At 36.6% G+C, this 18,344-nt stretch overlaps 1 protein-coding gene across 8 annotated transcripts in view; it reads right to left on the reverse strand.

The window, feature by feature from the left end:
* Positions 1-18,344, reverse strand: part of PPHLN1 (periphilin 1) — a 148,508-nt gene that overhangs the window by 103,899 nt on the left and 26,265 nt on the right. For all 8 annotated transcript variants that reach the window (XM_061204845.1, XM_061204842.1, XM_061204844.1 and 5 more), the window contains one exon: positions 17,354-17,415. In XM_061204845.1, the coding sequence (XP_061060828.1) occupies positions 17,354-17,415 (62 nt within the window). The remainder of the gene's footprint in view (positions 1-17,353; positions 17,416-18,344) is intronic.

Genomic DNA, 18,344 nt, shown 5'->3' on the forward strand with positions numbered 1-18,344 from the left:
TTTAACAAGAAAATCTAAGTATTTAAAATCACATAAGTAAAATAAATTTAAGCTAAACATTCTTAAATACAGAACTGTCTCCTGAAGAACGGTACAAATTAAAACAAACCCACATATACAACTGTCATTTAGTACTTAAAATGCAAAACATAAAATCTCTAGTTTATCATTAGTTTGTCCAAAAAAAATTAAAAGAATCAATTGAATAAGTATCACAGCTTTATTCATACTTTTTTCTTTTAAAGTGTGTTAGTCCTAACACTCATGATTAGCTATAAAATTCAATTAATATCAACTAGTATAATTTTCTTTGTGCAAGTATCATCCTGATTTTAAGAAAGAATTTTGTTTAAAGATGCCCCTGAAGCATGCTAAACACAACAACATGATACTGGGAACTTGAGCACATTTTAATTGTCATTCCTTAATTCACAGGGTATAACTCTGCACTGCAAGTAAGACGAAGTTCCATTTACTGCACAAAGAAAACTTACATCAAAAGCCTTCAAACTATAAAGTTTCTAGCTATGTTGAAAATGAGGATATCAACATATATAATGAATCCAATCAAAAAGAGAAGAAGAAATATAAGTACAGCTAGAATGCTTACTATGAGGCCTCCCAAAAAACCCCATATATTTAACAGAACTGATCCTTTTTATTATCAAAAAAGTATATAACTTGAGAGCTAGGACAGCATCTTTGGCTGTGTCACAAACATTTCAGCCATAATGCTGGACATATATATAGGGGGCAAAGTCACCTAGAGAATGGAAGATGGGAAGAACTAACATGCTATAAGGCACTGTTTCTCAAAATGTGAACCTGGGACAATCTACACTATAATTACCTTGAATGCTGGTTTCAAAAGCAGACGTATAAAGTTCAGGATTCTCACCTGTTAATATACACCCCCAAAGTAATTCCACCTCTCACACCAAACCAGACAAATTGTGATCAACCTCTCAGTTTCAGCAGATGTATGTTTACTGGTTAAGAGTAAAAATCAGGCAAAGATATAATGGGAGGGAACAAGGGGGAGAAAGAAAGCATTTTACTTCTTATTCAGGACCTCATTTTTCTTTCCTTCCCACATTCAACACTCAGAAATACTTCACACAAAATACTGGCTACTTCGTTTCTTGTCAACAAGAACTTCAAAAAGGAATTAAAATTTCAGGAATCATTTAGAGAAAGCAGCTTGGTAACTAGTAGAGCAGGGTTAAGAATAAGTTAAGTGCAGACCTCAAATATCTGTTTTTAAATGTGGAACAAGAGAACGAGGGGTACTGTTACTTAAGCTAAGGGATTTCCCACATTACTTTTTACTCTATACTACCCCAAAATCAAGTAACTGTCTTATACCAGAGTTGAGATGAGAAGTTTGGGGACCCAGTGCAGAGTTCTTCCCACAAAACCACATCTTTACAGTTAAAAGTAATCTGGGAATGAGATATGGGCTGAGATCTCCCAGCTAGAATACAGATCTTTTCTGTGTTATTCACAATTTGATCACTGACACCTAAAACAGTACCTAACGTTAAGGAAAAACGTTCCTAACTTGCTATAACAAAAATACCAAAAAATGTAATGTTGAGTCATTACACAAAAGAAGTCTATCTAACCACCATGAAACAGTCTAGGGCAGGCCTTCCAAGGTGAGAGACTCTGCTCCATGCATCATCCAAGAACCCTGGCTGACCACTCTGCTATTTCAACATGTGGCTTCCAAGATCACATGCCTGCTGCCATTGCATTCCAGGGTCCACCCTGCAACATGGGAAAAGGCAAATATGTGTGGAAGAATATGTGTAGAAACAGAACTCCTCCTCACATTATTCTGGAGATAAATAGTTACATGGCCACACCTAGCTGGAAGGAAGGCTGGGAAAAGTAGTCTACCTATATGCCTAAGATGTGTGAAGAAGAGGTTGAAGTCTTTTCAAGAATGATGAAATAAAAAGTTTTCAATGAAAAGTCTGGGATTCCCAAGTGAAAATGTGTCTAATAGGCAGTTGGATGTGGAAATGTAGAGCTCAGAAAAGAAGCCAAGGCCAGAGATACAGATTTGTCTGCCATCAGCAGCAGACAGTACAGGTCAGAGATTCTCAAACTTCAGTCCTCAGCCCCTCTGCATCACAATCATCCAGGGAGCTTGTGAAAAATACAGGTGACTCAGATTCTAAGGCTCCACTTACTGAATCAGAATCTCTTGAGATGAAGACAGGCAATCTTCATTTTTAATGAGCTCCTAAGCAATTCTTATGAACACAAGTTTTAGAAACATAAGCAAAGGGAATAACTGCTGTCAAAAATAAAGATTCAAGATGAAGTTACCACCAATGAGAGAAGGTGCCAAGAAGTCACTGTTAACATGATCCTGCAGTTTCTGGACTGTTGTCGAGCCATACTACCTATTAGATCAACGGTTCTCAAGTCTAGCTTCACATTAGAACATCTGATGAGCTTTTAGAAAATACTGATGCACAGGTTCCACCCAAGACCAATTACATCAGATCACCAAGTGTGAGGACCAGGAATTATGGAGTATTTTTTTTTTTTTTATAAAAAGCTTTACACCTAATTCAGAGTACAGCCAGGACTGAGAAACACCATTATGAGACAGCTGCTGTTACATGCTCTTCATTTCAGAGTCCCAGATTATTGCCCTACTCCAGAGATCACAAACCCTTTTTTTAATTAGTTGTGAACACTGAAAAATCAAGAGATCTAACATTTTTTAAAAATCTGGATTTCTGACTTCTTTTGAAGCAGGCCACAGTGGCATTATATTATTAAACAGCAAAGATCAGCTGGTACCAGGTAGCAGCTGCTCCAATCTGACCCTCGGCATTCGTTTACATTCCCTAACTGGCCACTGTAGGCACATGAGTTACTGCCATCGATAGACAGGGGCATTATTACCACAGATAAACAAATATGTTAACTACTCACCTGTAAGTATTACAAGTACTTTATGCTTAATAACTGTATTTGTTTCACTCACGTAACAAAAATATAGTAATCTGAGTCAATCTTGTAATGTTTTCATATCAGCTTCTTCATAAACCAATCCCTCCAACTTCCTTTAACTGAAACCTGGCAATGGAACACAAATACTATCTCCCCTCAAACTCTTGAGTAATAAGTGCACATTGATGACTTTACCTCAAGCTCCTGAGGTATATGGGGCACAGGATTATGTTCTAAATCCTCCATCCTCTAAGAAAAGGGAGAAAGAGCCCGACAACTCCTTATTTAAATTCATGCCATCCCACTATAACCCCACATTGCCTATATTACCAACCTTCTAGGAATTTTCCCACATTTCCTAAAGCCTTTAACTCAATGACACAGTCTGCACTGTAACATATCCTACCCACATCATGAGTGACTTTCAGAATTCACGTGGATCATCTGTGCAGCATGGTAGCAATTCCTTGACCACCTCCTACCTCTTCACAATACTTAGGCACTCCCTGAAATCCAAAACCTTGACACTTATTACCCAGAGGTGCTCTTCATCAGAATCCAATACTGCATTCTTATCACAATGTCTTATCCTTCAGTTTTCTCACTCCTACAATAACTCCACCTACACCTCATGGATACCTGTAAGTCTCTTATATTTCCTAGCAATCCATGAACCCCATTCTTATTGTGCTTCCAGCCTAAATTACAGTATTTGAAATACTTTATGAAAACCACTAACTTTCCCTCCCGGCAATTCTGATACATCATCTAAGGCAACCCAAAGCCTGAGTTAATTCCAAAATCTGTGATTTTTTCACTGATGTAGTTGGGTTGCCATACCCTACAGAGAAATTACACAAGCCTACAGATTGGTCCCCCTTTGGATACATGGTCTCTGACTTCCACTGTGACTTCAACTCCACTAGTAATATTTTTATTTATCATTAGTGAGCTCAATCTCCCATTCATGCCAGCAAGTATTCTACATGTTGATAATTCTCCCCAAGTCCTTTAACCTGGCACCAAACTTTTCACTCTCAATGAGTTATTTATTTATCATTAGTGAGCTCAATCTCCCATTCATGCCAGCAAGTATTCTCTATGTTGATAATTCTCCCCAAGTCCTTTAACCTAGAACCAAACTTTTCACTCTCAATGAGTTACCTCACATACTGAAAAATACAGCAATCTTTAGGCATGAACTACCTCAACTGCCAGCCCACACCCCTCTCCCCCAATTTGCCTTCATCTGCCCACCCCTAATTCTGTCCTTCCTTTCTTGGTATATGACTCTCTCCTCCCCACCATTAAAAGTTAGACCTTCTTAAATTGGAAGATTGGGATTAACATATACACACTACTATATATAAAACAGATAACTCGTAAGAACCTACTATATAGCACAGGGAACTATACTCAAACTCTGTAATGACCTATAATGGAAAAGAATCTAAAAGAGTGGATATATGTATATGTATAACTGATTCACTTTGCTGTACAGCAGAAGCTAACACAACACTGTAAATCAACTATACTCCAATAAAAATTAATTAAAAAAACAAAACTATCTGTCAGGATGCCATACCACAGCTACCTAAAAAAAAAAAAAGTTAGCCCTTCTATCAATGGTCTTCATCCTCGTCCTCATTCACCTGATTCATCAGTTATCCCTTTTCTGTCTTGTATCTTCAACCTCTCTTTCCCTTCAACCTATAAATATGCTCAAATTACTGACCAGCTAAAAAAAGGTTTTAGGTGCTCTCCCTTTAGCCAGTGTCCTTCTCCAGCTAACAACATTGCCTACTTCCCATCCCAGTTAAGTATTTTTTAAAAAGTTATCCACCCAGGCTGAATCTACCCCCTTCCCATGTCATTCATCCTGACACTGCCAAACCCAAGAGATATTTTAATCTTTACATCACTGAAATACTCAGTTGCATTAGACATCGGTGACCCATAATACCGTTTAAAAAGCTTTATTTTCCACCACTTCCGTAAAAGTGTTCCCTAGGGTTCTGACCTTAGTCCACTGCTCTTGTCTAACTATACCTTCTCCTTGGACAACCTCAATTTTGAATGCAGCTCCTCCCTTGAAACCATTCCTCCTATACTGCCAATCTCAGATAATGGTATTATTACACACACAGTAAACGAACAAAAAATCCAGATATTCCCCTCTTCTTCTTGTTTTTATAAATTTATTATTTTATTTATTGATTTTTGGCTGTGTTGGGTCTTCATTGCTGCGCGCGGGCTTTCTCTAGTTGCAGTGAGTAGCGACTACTCTTCGTTGCGGTGCGCGGGCTTCTCGTTGCGGAGCACGGGCTCTAGGCGCACGGGCTTCAGTAGTTGTGGCACGCGGGCTTCAGTAGTTGTGGCTCACAAGCTCTAGAGCGTAGGCTCAGTAGTTGTGGCACACAGGCTTAGTTGCTCCACGGCATGTGGGATCTTCCCAGACCAGGGATCGAACCTGTGTCCCCTGATCCAGGTTCTCATCGCTGCCGCTGTCTTCCGTGTCTGAGTCAATCACAACGCGGCCTTTCCGCTTCTTTACCATCGTGGTCCCCCGGCTCCCATGCCGGACGCCGCCCGGACTCCAGATATTCCCCTCTTCTTTATTCCCACATCCAACAACCACATCTTGCTGATTTTTCACTTCCTAAGCATTTATCAAATTTAACCCTTTTCCTCCACCCCCAACTCCCTTTCTCCAATTAAGATATTCATGGTTTCTTATTCTATCTCTAGTGCCATCTTTTTTTTTTTTTTAATTTATTTATTTTTGGCTGCGTTGGGTCTTAGTTGCTGTATGAGGGCTTTCTCTACTTGCGGCGAGCGGGGGCTACTCTTTGTTGCAGTGCGCGGGCTTCTCATTGCATGGCTTCTCTTGTTGCAGAGCACGGGCTCTAGGCGCCCGGGCTTCAGGAGTTGTGGCTCGCGGGCTCTGGAGCGCAGGCTCAGTAGTTGTGGCGCACGAGCTTAGTTGCTCCGCGGCATGTGGGATCTTCCCAGACCAGGGCTCGAACCCGTGTGCCCTGCATTGGCAGGCGGATTCTTAACCACTGTGCCACCAGGGAAGCCCTAGTGCCATCTTTAAAAGTCATCCCCTACACTGAAGACAAGCTACAACCTGACTGTGTTACTGTAGCCCCCCTCTTTCTACCAAGCTAAAATTTCTCAGTAGTTCCCCACAGTTAATAGAATAAAACCCAGACTTCTTAGTTAGAGATTAATCCACAGTTCCCCAGCTCTTACATAATCGCCTATTAATAGCTCTACACATCATGCTTTACACAGCTTTGCTCACGCTCTTCCCTGTGTAGGAATATGGTCCCTGTTACTCTTTTTCTGATTAACTCTTACTTTTCCTTCAGGTTCTGTTGAAATTATCCACCCCTCCCAGAAACTTTTAATAAAACCTCAGTACAGGATAAGTGCTTATTTGTCTTCAGCACTTGATGAAACTTCAGCACGTATTATATTATGCTATGTACTTGTGCATCTATTTCACTACCTAGACTGTAAGTCAGTGATACAAACACAGTGGCCTACACATAGTAAACACTCAGTAAACATTTGTACCCCTGAACTAAATAGAAAAAGATGTTATACAGTATTTTTCTCCATCAAACAGATTATCACCTAAGAAGATAAAATAGCTATAATAAAATTAAAAATTAAATCTACTCTTTTTAAAAAATCAATAAGTATGAAATACTTAACAACTAAATCAAAATTTTCCATATGTGAATGCAGGAAAAAAAAAAACTATTTAAAATTAAAGTATACTGACCACTTGGTGACACTCTTGTTCCATATTTTTAGATATTATTTAGTACTTTAAACAAATTCCATCCTAAGGTTTATTCTGAGACCTCGTAAGTAGAGGGGGAAAAGTGACTGTTAAAAATAACCTCATTCTATCTATATCAATAAAGTATGACATGTTCCTTGAATACAAAATGAAAAAAATCCTAACATATTCTGAATTTCATCTACAAGTGTGTTTTGAACAAATAGATAATATAATCACTAGGTAAATACAGAACCAAGATTAGTAGGTGATTATATACTTGAAATGTAGACAAATTACCAGGTATGTGGCTCTATTAAATAAGAAAGTGAGGGAGGGGATATGGGGACATATGTATACATATGGCTGATTCACCTTGTTGTATAGAAGAAACTAACACAACATTGTAAAGCAATTATACTCCAATAAAGATGTTAAAAAAAAATAAGAAAGTGACAGGCGGGGGGCGGGGGTTGTTGCATGAGGATGATAGAAAACTTGATACATTCTCTTTTCCTCTGTTAGCTGTTATTTCATCCAGTTGCTTCCAGTGATTCCACAGTCCTACTAATAAAACATATTTGAATATAAACCACTAATACACACACACGCTAGATTTATGAAGTACGTAATGTGCTACAATATGAAACACATAAAACAGAACGTTCCACTGCCAGTAACAGACCTGTGGAAGATGGTGTGAAAGCAAGGCACCCCAGTAGCAGCCAGTGATGGCAATCTGCAAAAGGAAAGTGCTGGGGAGTATGAGAAGAAAGACCGACAGGGTCAGAGGATTAACTATGTACAAGAATGTAAGCAAATATATTGAAGGTGCTGGTTTCAGCTCTGAGATCAGATTTTACTCTGTTTACAAGCTAATGAGGTAGACTGTTACTATTTCATGGATGCCTGCAGAAGACACAAGACTCCTGGATCAGAGACAAAGTACTTAATACATCAGCATAGCAAACAACATAAGCGCTGGCACGTTTGTGTCAGTTTCCCCAGGTCCCAAGTCCCACAGGGATGATGTGATATGAGCCCAGATGGATGCACATGTCGTGGGTTTGGTTCATAACTGAGGAACACTGAACTTGGGGAACCCAAGTAAAAAACCACTATTTTTACCCCAAGCAATAAGCAAGCTTGCTCTTTGACACAGAGGGAGATATTACCTTATCCTTCAAGAGTGCTCACTACAAACTCAGCTCTGAGAAATAATATGGATAAAAAGTGATCAGGGCCTTGCATTCCTGGTGTAACTTGGCCAGATGTGTAGGAGTGCAAGAGACCCATGGAGGACTGTCTCTACCAACAAATGGAAGCCAGGTTTCTCACTGATGAAGAAGCGAGGTAAAATATGGAAAAGATGAAAGGATACTGCCATGAACTCATATATGTAAATACTGTATAAAAATAAATACAGATGTAAAGGTGTGTGTGTGTTTGTGTGTGTGTGCGTGCATATATGCACGCACCTAGTGTCCAGATCTTGGTTATAAAAAACCACTCTCCACTAAAGAGAACCTGTGTTCCTTAGAGAAATTGCTGATTTTAGGGTCAGGGTAGGGAAAGTATAAAAAGGACCAGGAACATCTTTCAGCAGAAAGTAAGGAAATAATCAAAAAATGAGGTAGGTAAGTCAAAACAACACAGATGATCTTAATTTGGCAATAAATTCTTATATGACACAAAAACATTAGCAACAAAAGGAAAAATAGATACATTAGATTTTATCAAATTTAAAAATTTTGTACATGAAAAATGGACATTATCCACAAAGTGAGAAACAAGCTAGAGAATGGGAGAAAATATTTAGAAATCACATATTTGATAAGGATTTAATATCCAGAATATATAAAGGACTCCTAAAACAACAACAAAAAGACAAACAACTCAATTTTCAAATGGGCAAAAAAAGAAAAAAAATGAATAATTTCTCCAAAGAAGATATACAAATGGCTGATAAGCATATGAAATGAGTTGTTCATCATTACTAGTCATTAGGGAAATGCAAATCAAAACCATAAGATACCACTTCACATTTACCAGGATGGCAGTAATAACAGTAATAATGATGGTGATGATGATGATAGGAATGTAACAAGTGTTGGTGAGGATGTAGAAAAACTGGGATTCTTGCACGTTGCTGGTAGGAATGTAAAACAGTACAGCTACTATGGAACAGTTTGGTGGTTCCTCAAAAAGCTAAACAAAGAATTACTGTATGACCCAGCAATTCCACTCCTGTGTATGCATCAAAAAAATTGAAAACAGGGACTCAAAACAGATACTTATATGTCAATGTTCACTGCAGCATTATTCACAATAGCCAAAAGGTGGAAATAACCCAAATGTCCATCAGAGGTTGAATGGATAAACAAAATGTGGTATATACATACAATGGAATATTATTCACCAATAAAGAGGAATGAGGTTCTGACATATGCTACAATATGGATGGACCTTGAAAACACTATGCCAAGTGAAAGAAGCCAGACACAAAAAACAAATATCGTATGAATGCACTTATATGAAATATCTAGAACAGGCAAATTCCTAAAAGTAGAATGTTGGTTGCCAGGTGCTGGGGGTAAGCGGGGGATAAGGAGTTATTGCTTAACAGGTATGGAGTTTCTGTTTGGGGTAATAAAAAGTTTTGGAAATAGTGGAGATGGTTGTACAACACTGTAAATGTAATTAATGCCTGTGAACTGTATAACTGAAAATGGTTACAATGCATATTTTATGTCATATATATTCTACCACAACAAAATATTTTTTTAAAAAAACACAGAAGTTACTTTGAAGGGATTCACACTGGCCAAATTTGGGCATCAAAATAATAATGGCAACAGATTATACCACACAGAACAAAGTTTTGTTTGTTTTTTAAAGGGGCTGGGGAGAGAAGAGAAAGCTCTTCTCACAACAGAATGCCTGCATAATAAATATAGAAAGAAGCACCTAATTACAAAATTACCCATTTAAAAGCATCTCATTAATAATTAATTCAGGCAAGAAACATCAATGGATGCTAAAACTAGGGGGTGAAAGTGGGATGAAGAATGGCATAATCACATAGTTTCAAAGTATCTCCCCACAAACACTAACTTTAAGGGAGGAGGCTAACTTCACAGTGAAGAAATTTCACAGGCCCCATCTTAATCAAGTGATAAAAGACAACAATACTAATAAGGGGACAAATCACCAGCATGTGCAACCTAACAGGATACAATACAAAGAACACAGCATCACTTCAGAAACTGCATCAGAAAAAAATGTATAACCTGGATCTAATCACGAAGAAACATCAGACAAACCCAAATTGAGAAACATTCTATAAAATGTCTGTCCTGTTTTCATTTTGCCAAAAACAGCCATAAAAATCAAGGAAAGACTGAGAAGCTGTTCCAGATTAAGGAAGTCTACAAAAACATGACCTATGAGATCAGATAGATCTTTTTGCTATAAAGTGCATTACTGGGGCAGTGTTGGAGACATTAATGGGGTCTCTTGTGAAGGATTACAGGAATTCTTTGAATTATTCTTGCAACTTTTTTAAATTTTAAAAACTGTTTCAAATAAAATATTTTAAATGTTCTAATATTTCCTTCCCGCAATAAGGAATTATTATGTATACCCCACTGACAAAAACAAAAACACTGACTAGCATGGTTCTCCTAATTGCTCAGAACATTATTCTCTTACAAAAATACACAACTACTCTCTGTCTGGTTTACAATGTAGTAATTTTTTCCCCCTAGAACAACAGCTATTTTCCACTCACAAAGTCTTTTAGGTAGAAGCTCCAGAAAGATGCCAGCCAGTAAAAGCTATAGCTTTTGTGATAGTGTAAAATGTGAAATGTTACTGAAGACATCCAGACATCAAGTGAAGCTACAGGAAGGTGCTGAAGTAGAAGCACTTTCTACTCCACTACCCTGTTTTATTTTTCTTCATAAAACTTATGTTTTGTTTTTTATCTGTTTACTATCTATAATCTATACTAAAATGTAGGCTTCGTGAAAGAAAGGAGCTTATTGTCTCCAGAGGCTAGAAGAGTTTACCTGACATAGTAAACACTTACCAAATGAATGATTATACCATATAGAATTAACTCTATACCCTGAAAAGAGAATATACCTTGCTTTTTTTCCACAGTTAACATTTATTAAATGATTACTATGTGACAGGCATGATAAAATATGCATTGTATGTGTAAAATCACTTAATCCTTTTTTAAAATTGAAGTATAGTTGATTTACAATATTGCGTTAGTTTCAGGTGCACAGCATAGTGATTCAGTATTTTTGCAGTTTATATTCCATTACAGGTTACTTCAAGATAATGGGTATAATTCCCTATGCTATACAGTACTGGGCTGGCCAAAAAGTGCCTTCGGTTTTTAAGTAAAAATAAAAGACACATTTTTCATTTTCACCAAGAACTTTATTGAACAACATATTCACCTTTTTGTTTCACTACCTTCTGCCATTTTTCAAGCAACTTCATAATTCCATCTTCCCAAAACTTTTTATCTTTTTGAGCAAAGAACTGTTCCAGGTGCCTTTTACAGTCTTCCAGGGAACTGAAATTTTGTCCATTAAGAGAATTTTGTAAAGACCGAAATAAATGGAAATCTGAAGGTGCAATGTCTGGTGAATATGGCGGATGAATCAGAACTTCCCAGCCAAACTGTAAGTTTTTGCCTGGTCATCAAAGAAACATGCATTCTTGTGTTATCCTGATGGAAGATTATGCGTTTTCTGTTGACTAATTCCAGATGCTTTTTGTCAAGTGCTGCTTTCAGTTGGTCTAATTGGGAGCAGTACTTGTTGGAACTAATCGTTTGGTTTTCCAGAAGGAGCTCATAATCCCACCATATACACAACATCACCTTCTTTGATGAAGACCGGCCTTTGGTGTGGTTGGTGGTGGTTCATTTCACTTGCCCCACGATCTCTTCCGTTCCACATTTTTGTACAAGTATCCACTTTTCTTTGCCCGTTACAATTTGTTTTAAAAATGGAACGTTTTCATTACGTTTAAGTAGAGAATCGCATGTGGAAATATGGTCAAGGAGGTTTTTTTCGTTTTACTTACGTGGAACCCAAATATCAAAGCGATTAACATAGCCAAGCTGGTGCAAATGATTTTCAATGCTTGATTTGGATATTTTCAGTATGTCGGCTATCTCCCATGTGGTATAATGTTGATTCTTCTCAATTAATGTCTCAATTTGATCACTATCAATTTCAAATGGTCTACCCGAGAGTGGAGCATCATCCAGCGAGAAATCTCAAACACGAAACTTCGCAAACCACTTTTGACATGTTCAATCAGTCACAGCACCTTCTCCATATAGTGCATAAATCTTTTTTGCGTTTCAGTTACGTTTTCACCTTTTCTGAAATAATAAAGCATAATATGCCGAAAATGTTGCTTTTTTTCTTCCATCTTCAGTATTAAAATGGCTACATAAAAATTCACCAATTCTGATGTCTTTTTTTTTAATGCACGCTGATATGACAGCGGTCACATACGATCTAACAAAATTGTTTCGAATGAAGTTAAAGACAACTAAGTTCTACTAAAGCCATCTTACAGAAAAAACCGAATGAACCTTTTGGCCAACCCAGTATATAGTTGTTTTTTATCTGTTTTATACTGATACACAGTAGTTTGTATCTGTTAATCCCATACCTCTAATTTGTCCCTTCCACCTTCCCTCTCCCCTTTGGTTACCAGTTTGTTTTCTATATCCGTGAATCTGTTTCTGTTTTGTATATACATTCCTTTGTATTATTTGTTAGTTTCCACATTTAAGTGATACAGCACTTGTCTTTCTGACTTATTTCACCTAGCATAATATTCTCTAGGTCCATCCACGTTGCTGCAAATGGCAGTATTTCATTCTTTTTTTATAGTTCAGTAATATTCTATTGTATATATATATATACCATGTCTTCTTAATTCATTCGTCTGTTGATGCGCACTTGGGTTGCTTCCACATCTTGGCTACTATGAATAGTGCTTCTGTGAACATTAAGGTGCATGTATATATCCAGAAAAAATTCAAAAAGAAAATATCTTATTTTAATGCTCATGGTACAGATAAGAAAACTGATCAACTAATGATCAATGAATTTCAAACAGCAGAGTAAGAATACAGGCAACATTCTCTGATCACAGAATAACTAGAATATACTATGTCAGAATCAGTATAAAATTGCTACATATCTGAATTAGTGGGATACAGTTACAACAATGCTTAAAGGAAATTTCAAAACTTTACTTATGTTAATAAATAAGAAAAACACTTCACATCGGTAAGAATGGCCATCAACAAAAAAATCTACAAACAATAAATGCGGAGAGGGTGTGGAGAAAAGGGAATCCTCCTACACTGCTGGCAGGAATGTAAATTGGTATAGCCACTATGGAGAACAGTATGGAGGTTCCTTAAAAAACTAAAAATAGAACTACCATATGACTCAGCAATCCCACTCCTGGGCATATACCCTGAGAAAACCATAACTCGAAAAGATACATGCACTCCAATGTTCATTGCAGCGCTATTTACAATAGCCAGGACATGGAAGCAACCTAAATGTCCATCAACAGAGGAATGGATAAAGAAGATATAGTACATATATATACAATGGAATATTACTCAGCCATAAAAAAGAACAAAATAATGCCATCTGCAGCAACATGGATGAACCTAGAGGCTGTCATACTGAGTGAAGTAAGTCAGACACAGAAAGACAAATATCACATGATATTTGTGGAATCTAAATCTTATATGTGGAGTCTAAAAAAAAAGGGTACAAATGAACTTATTTACAAAACAGAAGTAAAGTCACGGATGTAGAAAACAAACTTATGGTTACCAGTGGATTGGGGGGGGGCGGTTAAATTGGGAGGTTGGGATTGACATTTACACAATACTATATATAAAATAGATAACTAATAACAACCTGCTGTATAGCACAGGGAACTCTATTCAATACTCTGTAATGGCCTATATGGGGAAATAGTCTGAAAAAAAAAAAGAGTGGATATATGTATAACTGATTCACTTTGCTGTACACCTGAAACTAACACAACATTGTAAATCAACTATACTCCAATAAAAATTTAAAAAATAAAAAATAAAAAAAATAAAAACTCTGCTTCACCAATGAGAAAAAAAAAAGAAAAACAAATTAAACTTGAAATTAAAATATTAGATTTTTAAAATGAAAGCGTAAGTGTTTTAGGCTTTTAGAAGGCAAACTGGAAACATCTATTAAAATTTAAAATATATATGCCCTTTGACCCAGAAACTCCACTTTTGGCAATCTATCCCATAGAAACCAAAGTACTGTTTCTTAAAGATATTATGTACTCAGATTTATTGCAGCACTGTTTTGTACTGGAAACAGCATGAATATTCATCAATAGGTGAACAACTAAATTATTTGGTATAGCCACCAAATGGAACATTACTTGGCCACTAAAAAGATTCAAATTAAAGTTAAACCAAATAACTTGGAGGGATTTTCACAAGCCTCTGAAGGAGAAAAGCAACTTCGAGAAAAGTGTGTGTAACATGATCTCATCAACAAAAATCAAATACCCCAAATGTCTATGAATATGGAGAAAAGTAGAATATACACGAAGCTGTTAACATAGCTTTTAAGATTGAGGAGTCACATATATGATTTTATTTCATTTATGTAAAATTATACACAGGCACAGGAAAAAAAATGCTAAAAAAGACAAAAAGAAGAAAGATAAAAACAGAAACTCTAATTTTAAACACTGAAAAACAACAGAATTAAAATAATCCAAGAGCTGTTTCAAAAAAAAAAAAAGAGCTGTTTATTTAGGGAGAAATATAAACCATTAGCTAATCTAACCAAAACCTGTGTTGTTTTTTTTTTAATTTTGCTTTTCATATTCAGGTCTCTATTATATCAGATTATTTATGTTGACATGCCAGGCTTCCAGTTTCACATTTTTTTTTCCCCCAAATGGATAGCAGTTTGCCCCAGTACTATTTATTAAAAAGTTCATTCTTTCCCCATTTGATTTTTAATACTTCCAATATCCTAAATTCCTAGACATATCTAGGTTTGCTTCCAGATTCCCTATTCTATTTCACTGTTTACACTACTACAGCTTTAATAAGTTTTGATATATGGCATATTCAGTCTTCACATGTTTTTTCAATATCTAGGTTTGCTTCCAGATTCCCTATTGTTTCACTGTTTACATTACTACAGCTTTAATAAGTTTTGATATATGGCATATTCAGTCTTCACATGTTTTTCAATATCTAGGTTTGCTTCCAGATTCCTTATTGTTTCACTGTTTACACTACTACAGCTTTAATAAGTTTTGATACATGGCATATTCAGTCCTCACACGTTTTTCAATACTATTTTTGCTATTTGGCCCTTCACTCTTCATATTAATTTTAGAATCAGTTTGCCAACTTCTATGCAAAAAAAAAAAAATCCTGGAATTTAGACTGGAACCACATTGAATTCACACCTGAATTTGAAGAGAACTGACATATTTGTGATGCTGTCTCTTCATAGCCAAGGATGTACTCAGGACTTTAAAATGTTCTTTAGAAATGACTTGTAATTTCATCCAAATAGGTCTCACACACTTCAGTTAAATTTTTTCTTATTACTCCTGATAGTTTTCATACTATAGTATTTTTGTAATTAATTAATTTATTTATATATATATATATATATTTTTTTTTTTGGCTGCGTTGGGTCTTCGTTGCTGCGCGTGAGCTTTCTCTAGTTGCAGCGAGCGGGGGCTACTCTTCGTTGAGGTGCGCGGGCTTCTCATTACGATGGCTTCTCTTGTTGCAGAGCACAGGCTCTAGGCGCGCGGGCTTCAGTAGTTGTGGCATGCAGGCTCAGTAGTTGTGGCTTGCGGGCTCTAGAGCGCAGGCTCAGTAGTTGTGGCGCATGGGCTTAGCTGCTCCGTGGCATGCGGGATCTTCCCGGACCAGGGCTTAAACCTGTATCCCCTGCACTGGCAGGCAGATTCTAAACCACTGCGCCACCAGGGAAGTCCCTGCTATAGTGTTTTTAAATTACGTTGTCTAATTTATGCTGCTGATAGTTGATTTTATTATACTGAACTTTGCTAATATCCTAGTAGTTCTATAGTTTATAGACTCCTTTGGATTTTCTGCATAGATTATTATACAATCTGTAAATAGTTTTGTTTCTTTCATTCTAACCCTTAACCTTCATTTTTCTTGTCTTACTGAAGGTGTTGAGACCACCATTACCATAATGAATAGAAGCAGTGAAAACAGGCATTATTGCTTTGTTCTGGTTTTAAGGCGAATGCTTCTAACTTTACCATTCAGTATAGCAAATGCCTATCAAATAATGGAAATTCTCTTCTATTCCTAGCTGGCTGACAGTTTTTATAATTACTGAGTGTTAAATTTTATCAAAGTATTTTTCAGCATCTATTATCTCTGTTGCTTCTTTTGAGAGAGGCAGCCTGCCATGAGTTCTGAACGCCCTTGTACATGCCTGCCATACATACCAAACTGAAAGACCTAACCATCCAGTGATACTGAAGAGTTTTTGTAACTGGTCAAGAGACAGTTCAACAGGTCAAGGTGACCACAGCATAATTACCATGTGACTGCTTACTCCCTGGGAAAGGACTGGCTTGCTTCCTGATTGCAACAAAAGGTACCCAGCACTTAACTCTGGGTTCCTTAGCTGCAATGCATAGCCACCATCTCTGCCTATCACATCACCCTGTGGGACTTGGGGACAGGAAACCAATACTGCAATGCTGATGCCCCTTCTGACTGCTGTGCTATGAGTAATTAACTGCCCTGCTCTTATCCATTGAATCCAGCTGTCTACTTCTGGCACCTATGGAGCTGTGGCAGTTACTCCTTGCCATTCTCCATGAGTTTGGGGTTCTTGTCTAACAGTCTATAAGAGATCTTTAAAAGGCTCCTTTTACAACTTCCAACACTACCAGAGTGAAATCATTTAAAAAAACAACTATCAACCTGGTTAAGTATGTCCATCTTTTTTTTCTAACTATTCTATCAAATGCCTCTATTAAGTAACCAAAGCTAACAATGATCGAGGTCCTTCCAAAATGTGTTTTCCCAACAGAACTTAATTGATCAAAATAAAGCAACTGAGAGATGCTTTTTAATAGGAGACAATTTGTAATGACTCAAATATTTTCAAGAAGGATACTTCTGGAAAAAATGCCTTATTTTCTAATTAAGCAAATATATACCTTATAATCCTCATTAAGAATAATTAAATAATTAGAGAAGAATATAACAAGAGTTTAAATATTTTTAAATATATATTTTTACTGTCAATTACAAAATGCCAAGAGATACAGAACACTAGCTATTAGTGCCATTAATATATTACACAGTCACAAAAAGAATGTAATGCTAGTTGCTTTCAAATTTTTAAATCCTATTAAATATTTCATTGATTTGCCTTGAGGTTAGATTTCAATAGCAGACATCTCAGTGAGGCAAATATCAAAGTAATTATGCTATTTTTATCTTTTTACCTGTATTCAGGCTGTCGGCTTGCAGAATGATCATCTCTTGTCCACCTATAGCCAGATTCATCCTGTAACAGAAAAACGTTACTTAGATATTCATTTACATTATTTTGGTCAGGTAGGGTATATATGTATCTAACAGAACTACTAGAAACTAGTCTCTAAGACCAAAATAATATGAGGGCAAAAACACCTTTCTAAATTTCTCTGAGCTTCAAAGGCATAAAAAAGTAAAAAGGATACAGCAAGTCATCCATTTCAACAACTAATTTGGTAGACTGAGAACCTGTGGTACCATTTATCTCTATTAAAATACTTAAAGTATTTCTTTGGTAGGCCCAAACAGCCTTATTACCAAAAGCACATGCCAACATTCACAACATAGAAAGTCTGTTCGAGAACAAAGGTTCAATTTAAATTTAGCCAAGCACACATTTCTCGACCTTTCATTTTATTCTTCCTCTGTCAAGTTTGCTCAGCAATTTTCGTATTCAAGCCCAATGAAGAACTTGTCACTTTTCCACTTTTCTTGTTCAAGTTTCCTTTTCTCAACCTACCTCCCATTAAAAACCACAACTGGAAACAATATAATAAGAAATCAACACTTACTGATAAGCTATATTAGAACAAGATGTGGCACTAAGTTTAAAATTAATCAAAGAAAGCACACTTTGTCCTCTAAAACAAATTTGGAAAAGGTACATATAAAAGAACCACATGGTAATCCATACTCAATTACTTTAAAATTATACAAAGAACAATGTACAATCAGCCATCCATACCCACAGGTTCTGCATCGGCTCAAAAATATTGGGGAAGGGGAAATTCTAGAAAGTTCCAAAAAGCAAAACTTAAATTTGCTGCATGCCAGCCAACTATTTACATAGCACTATGTTGTATTAGGTATTATAAATAATCTAGAGATGATTTAAAGTATACAGAAGATGTGCATAGGTTATATGCAAATACTATGCCATTTTATATAAGGGACTTGAGC

This window comes from Eubalaena glacialis, chromosome 11 (assembly GCF_028564815.1).
Source record: "Eubalaena glacialis isolate mEubGla1 chromosome 11, mEubGla1.1.hap2.+ XY, whole genome shotgun sequence".
NCBI lineage: Eukaryota > Metazoa > Chordata > Mammalia > Artiodactyla > Balaenidae > Eubalaena > Eubalaena glacialis.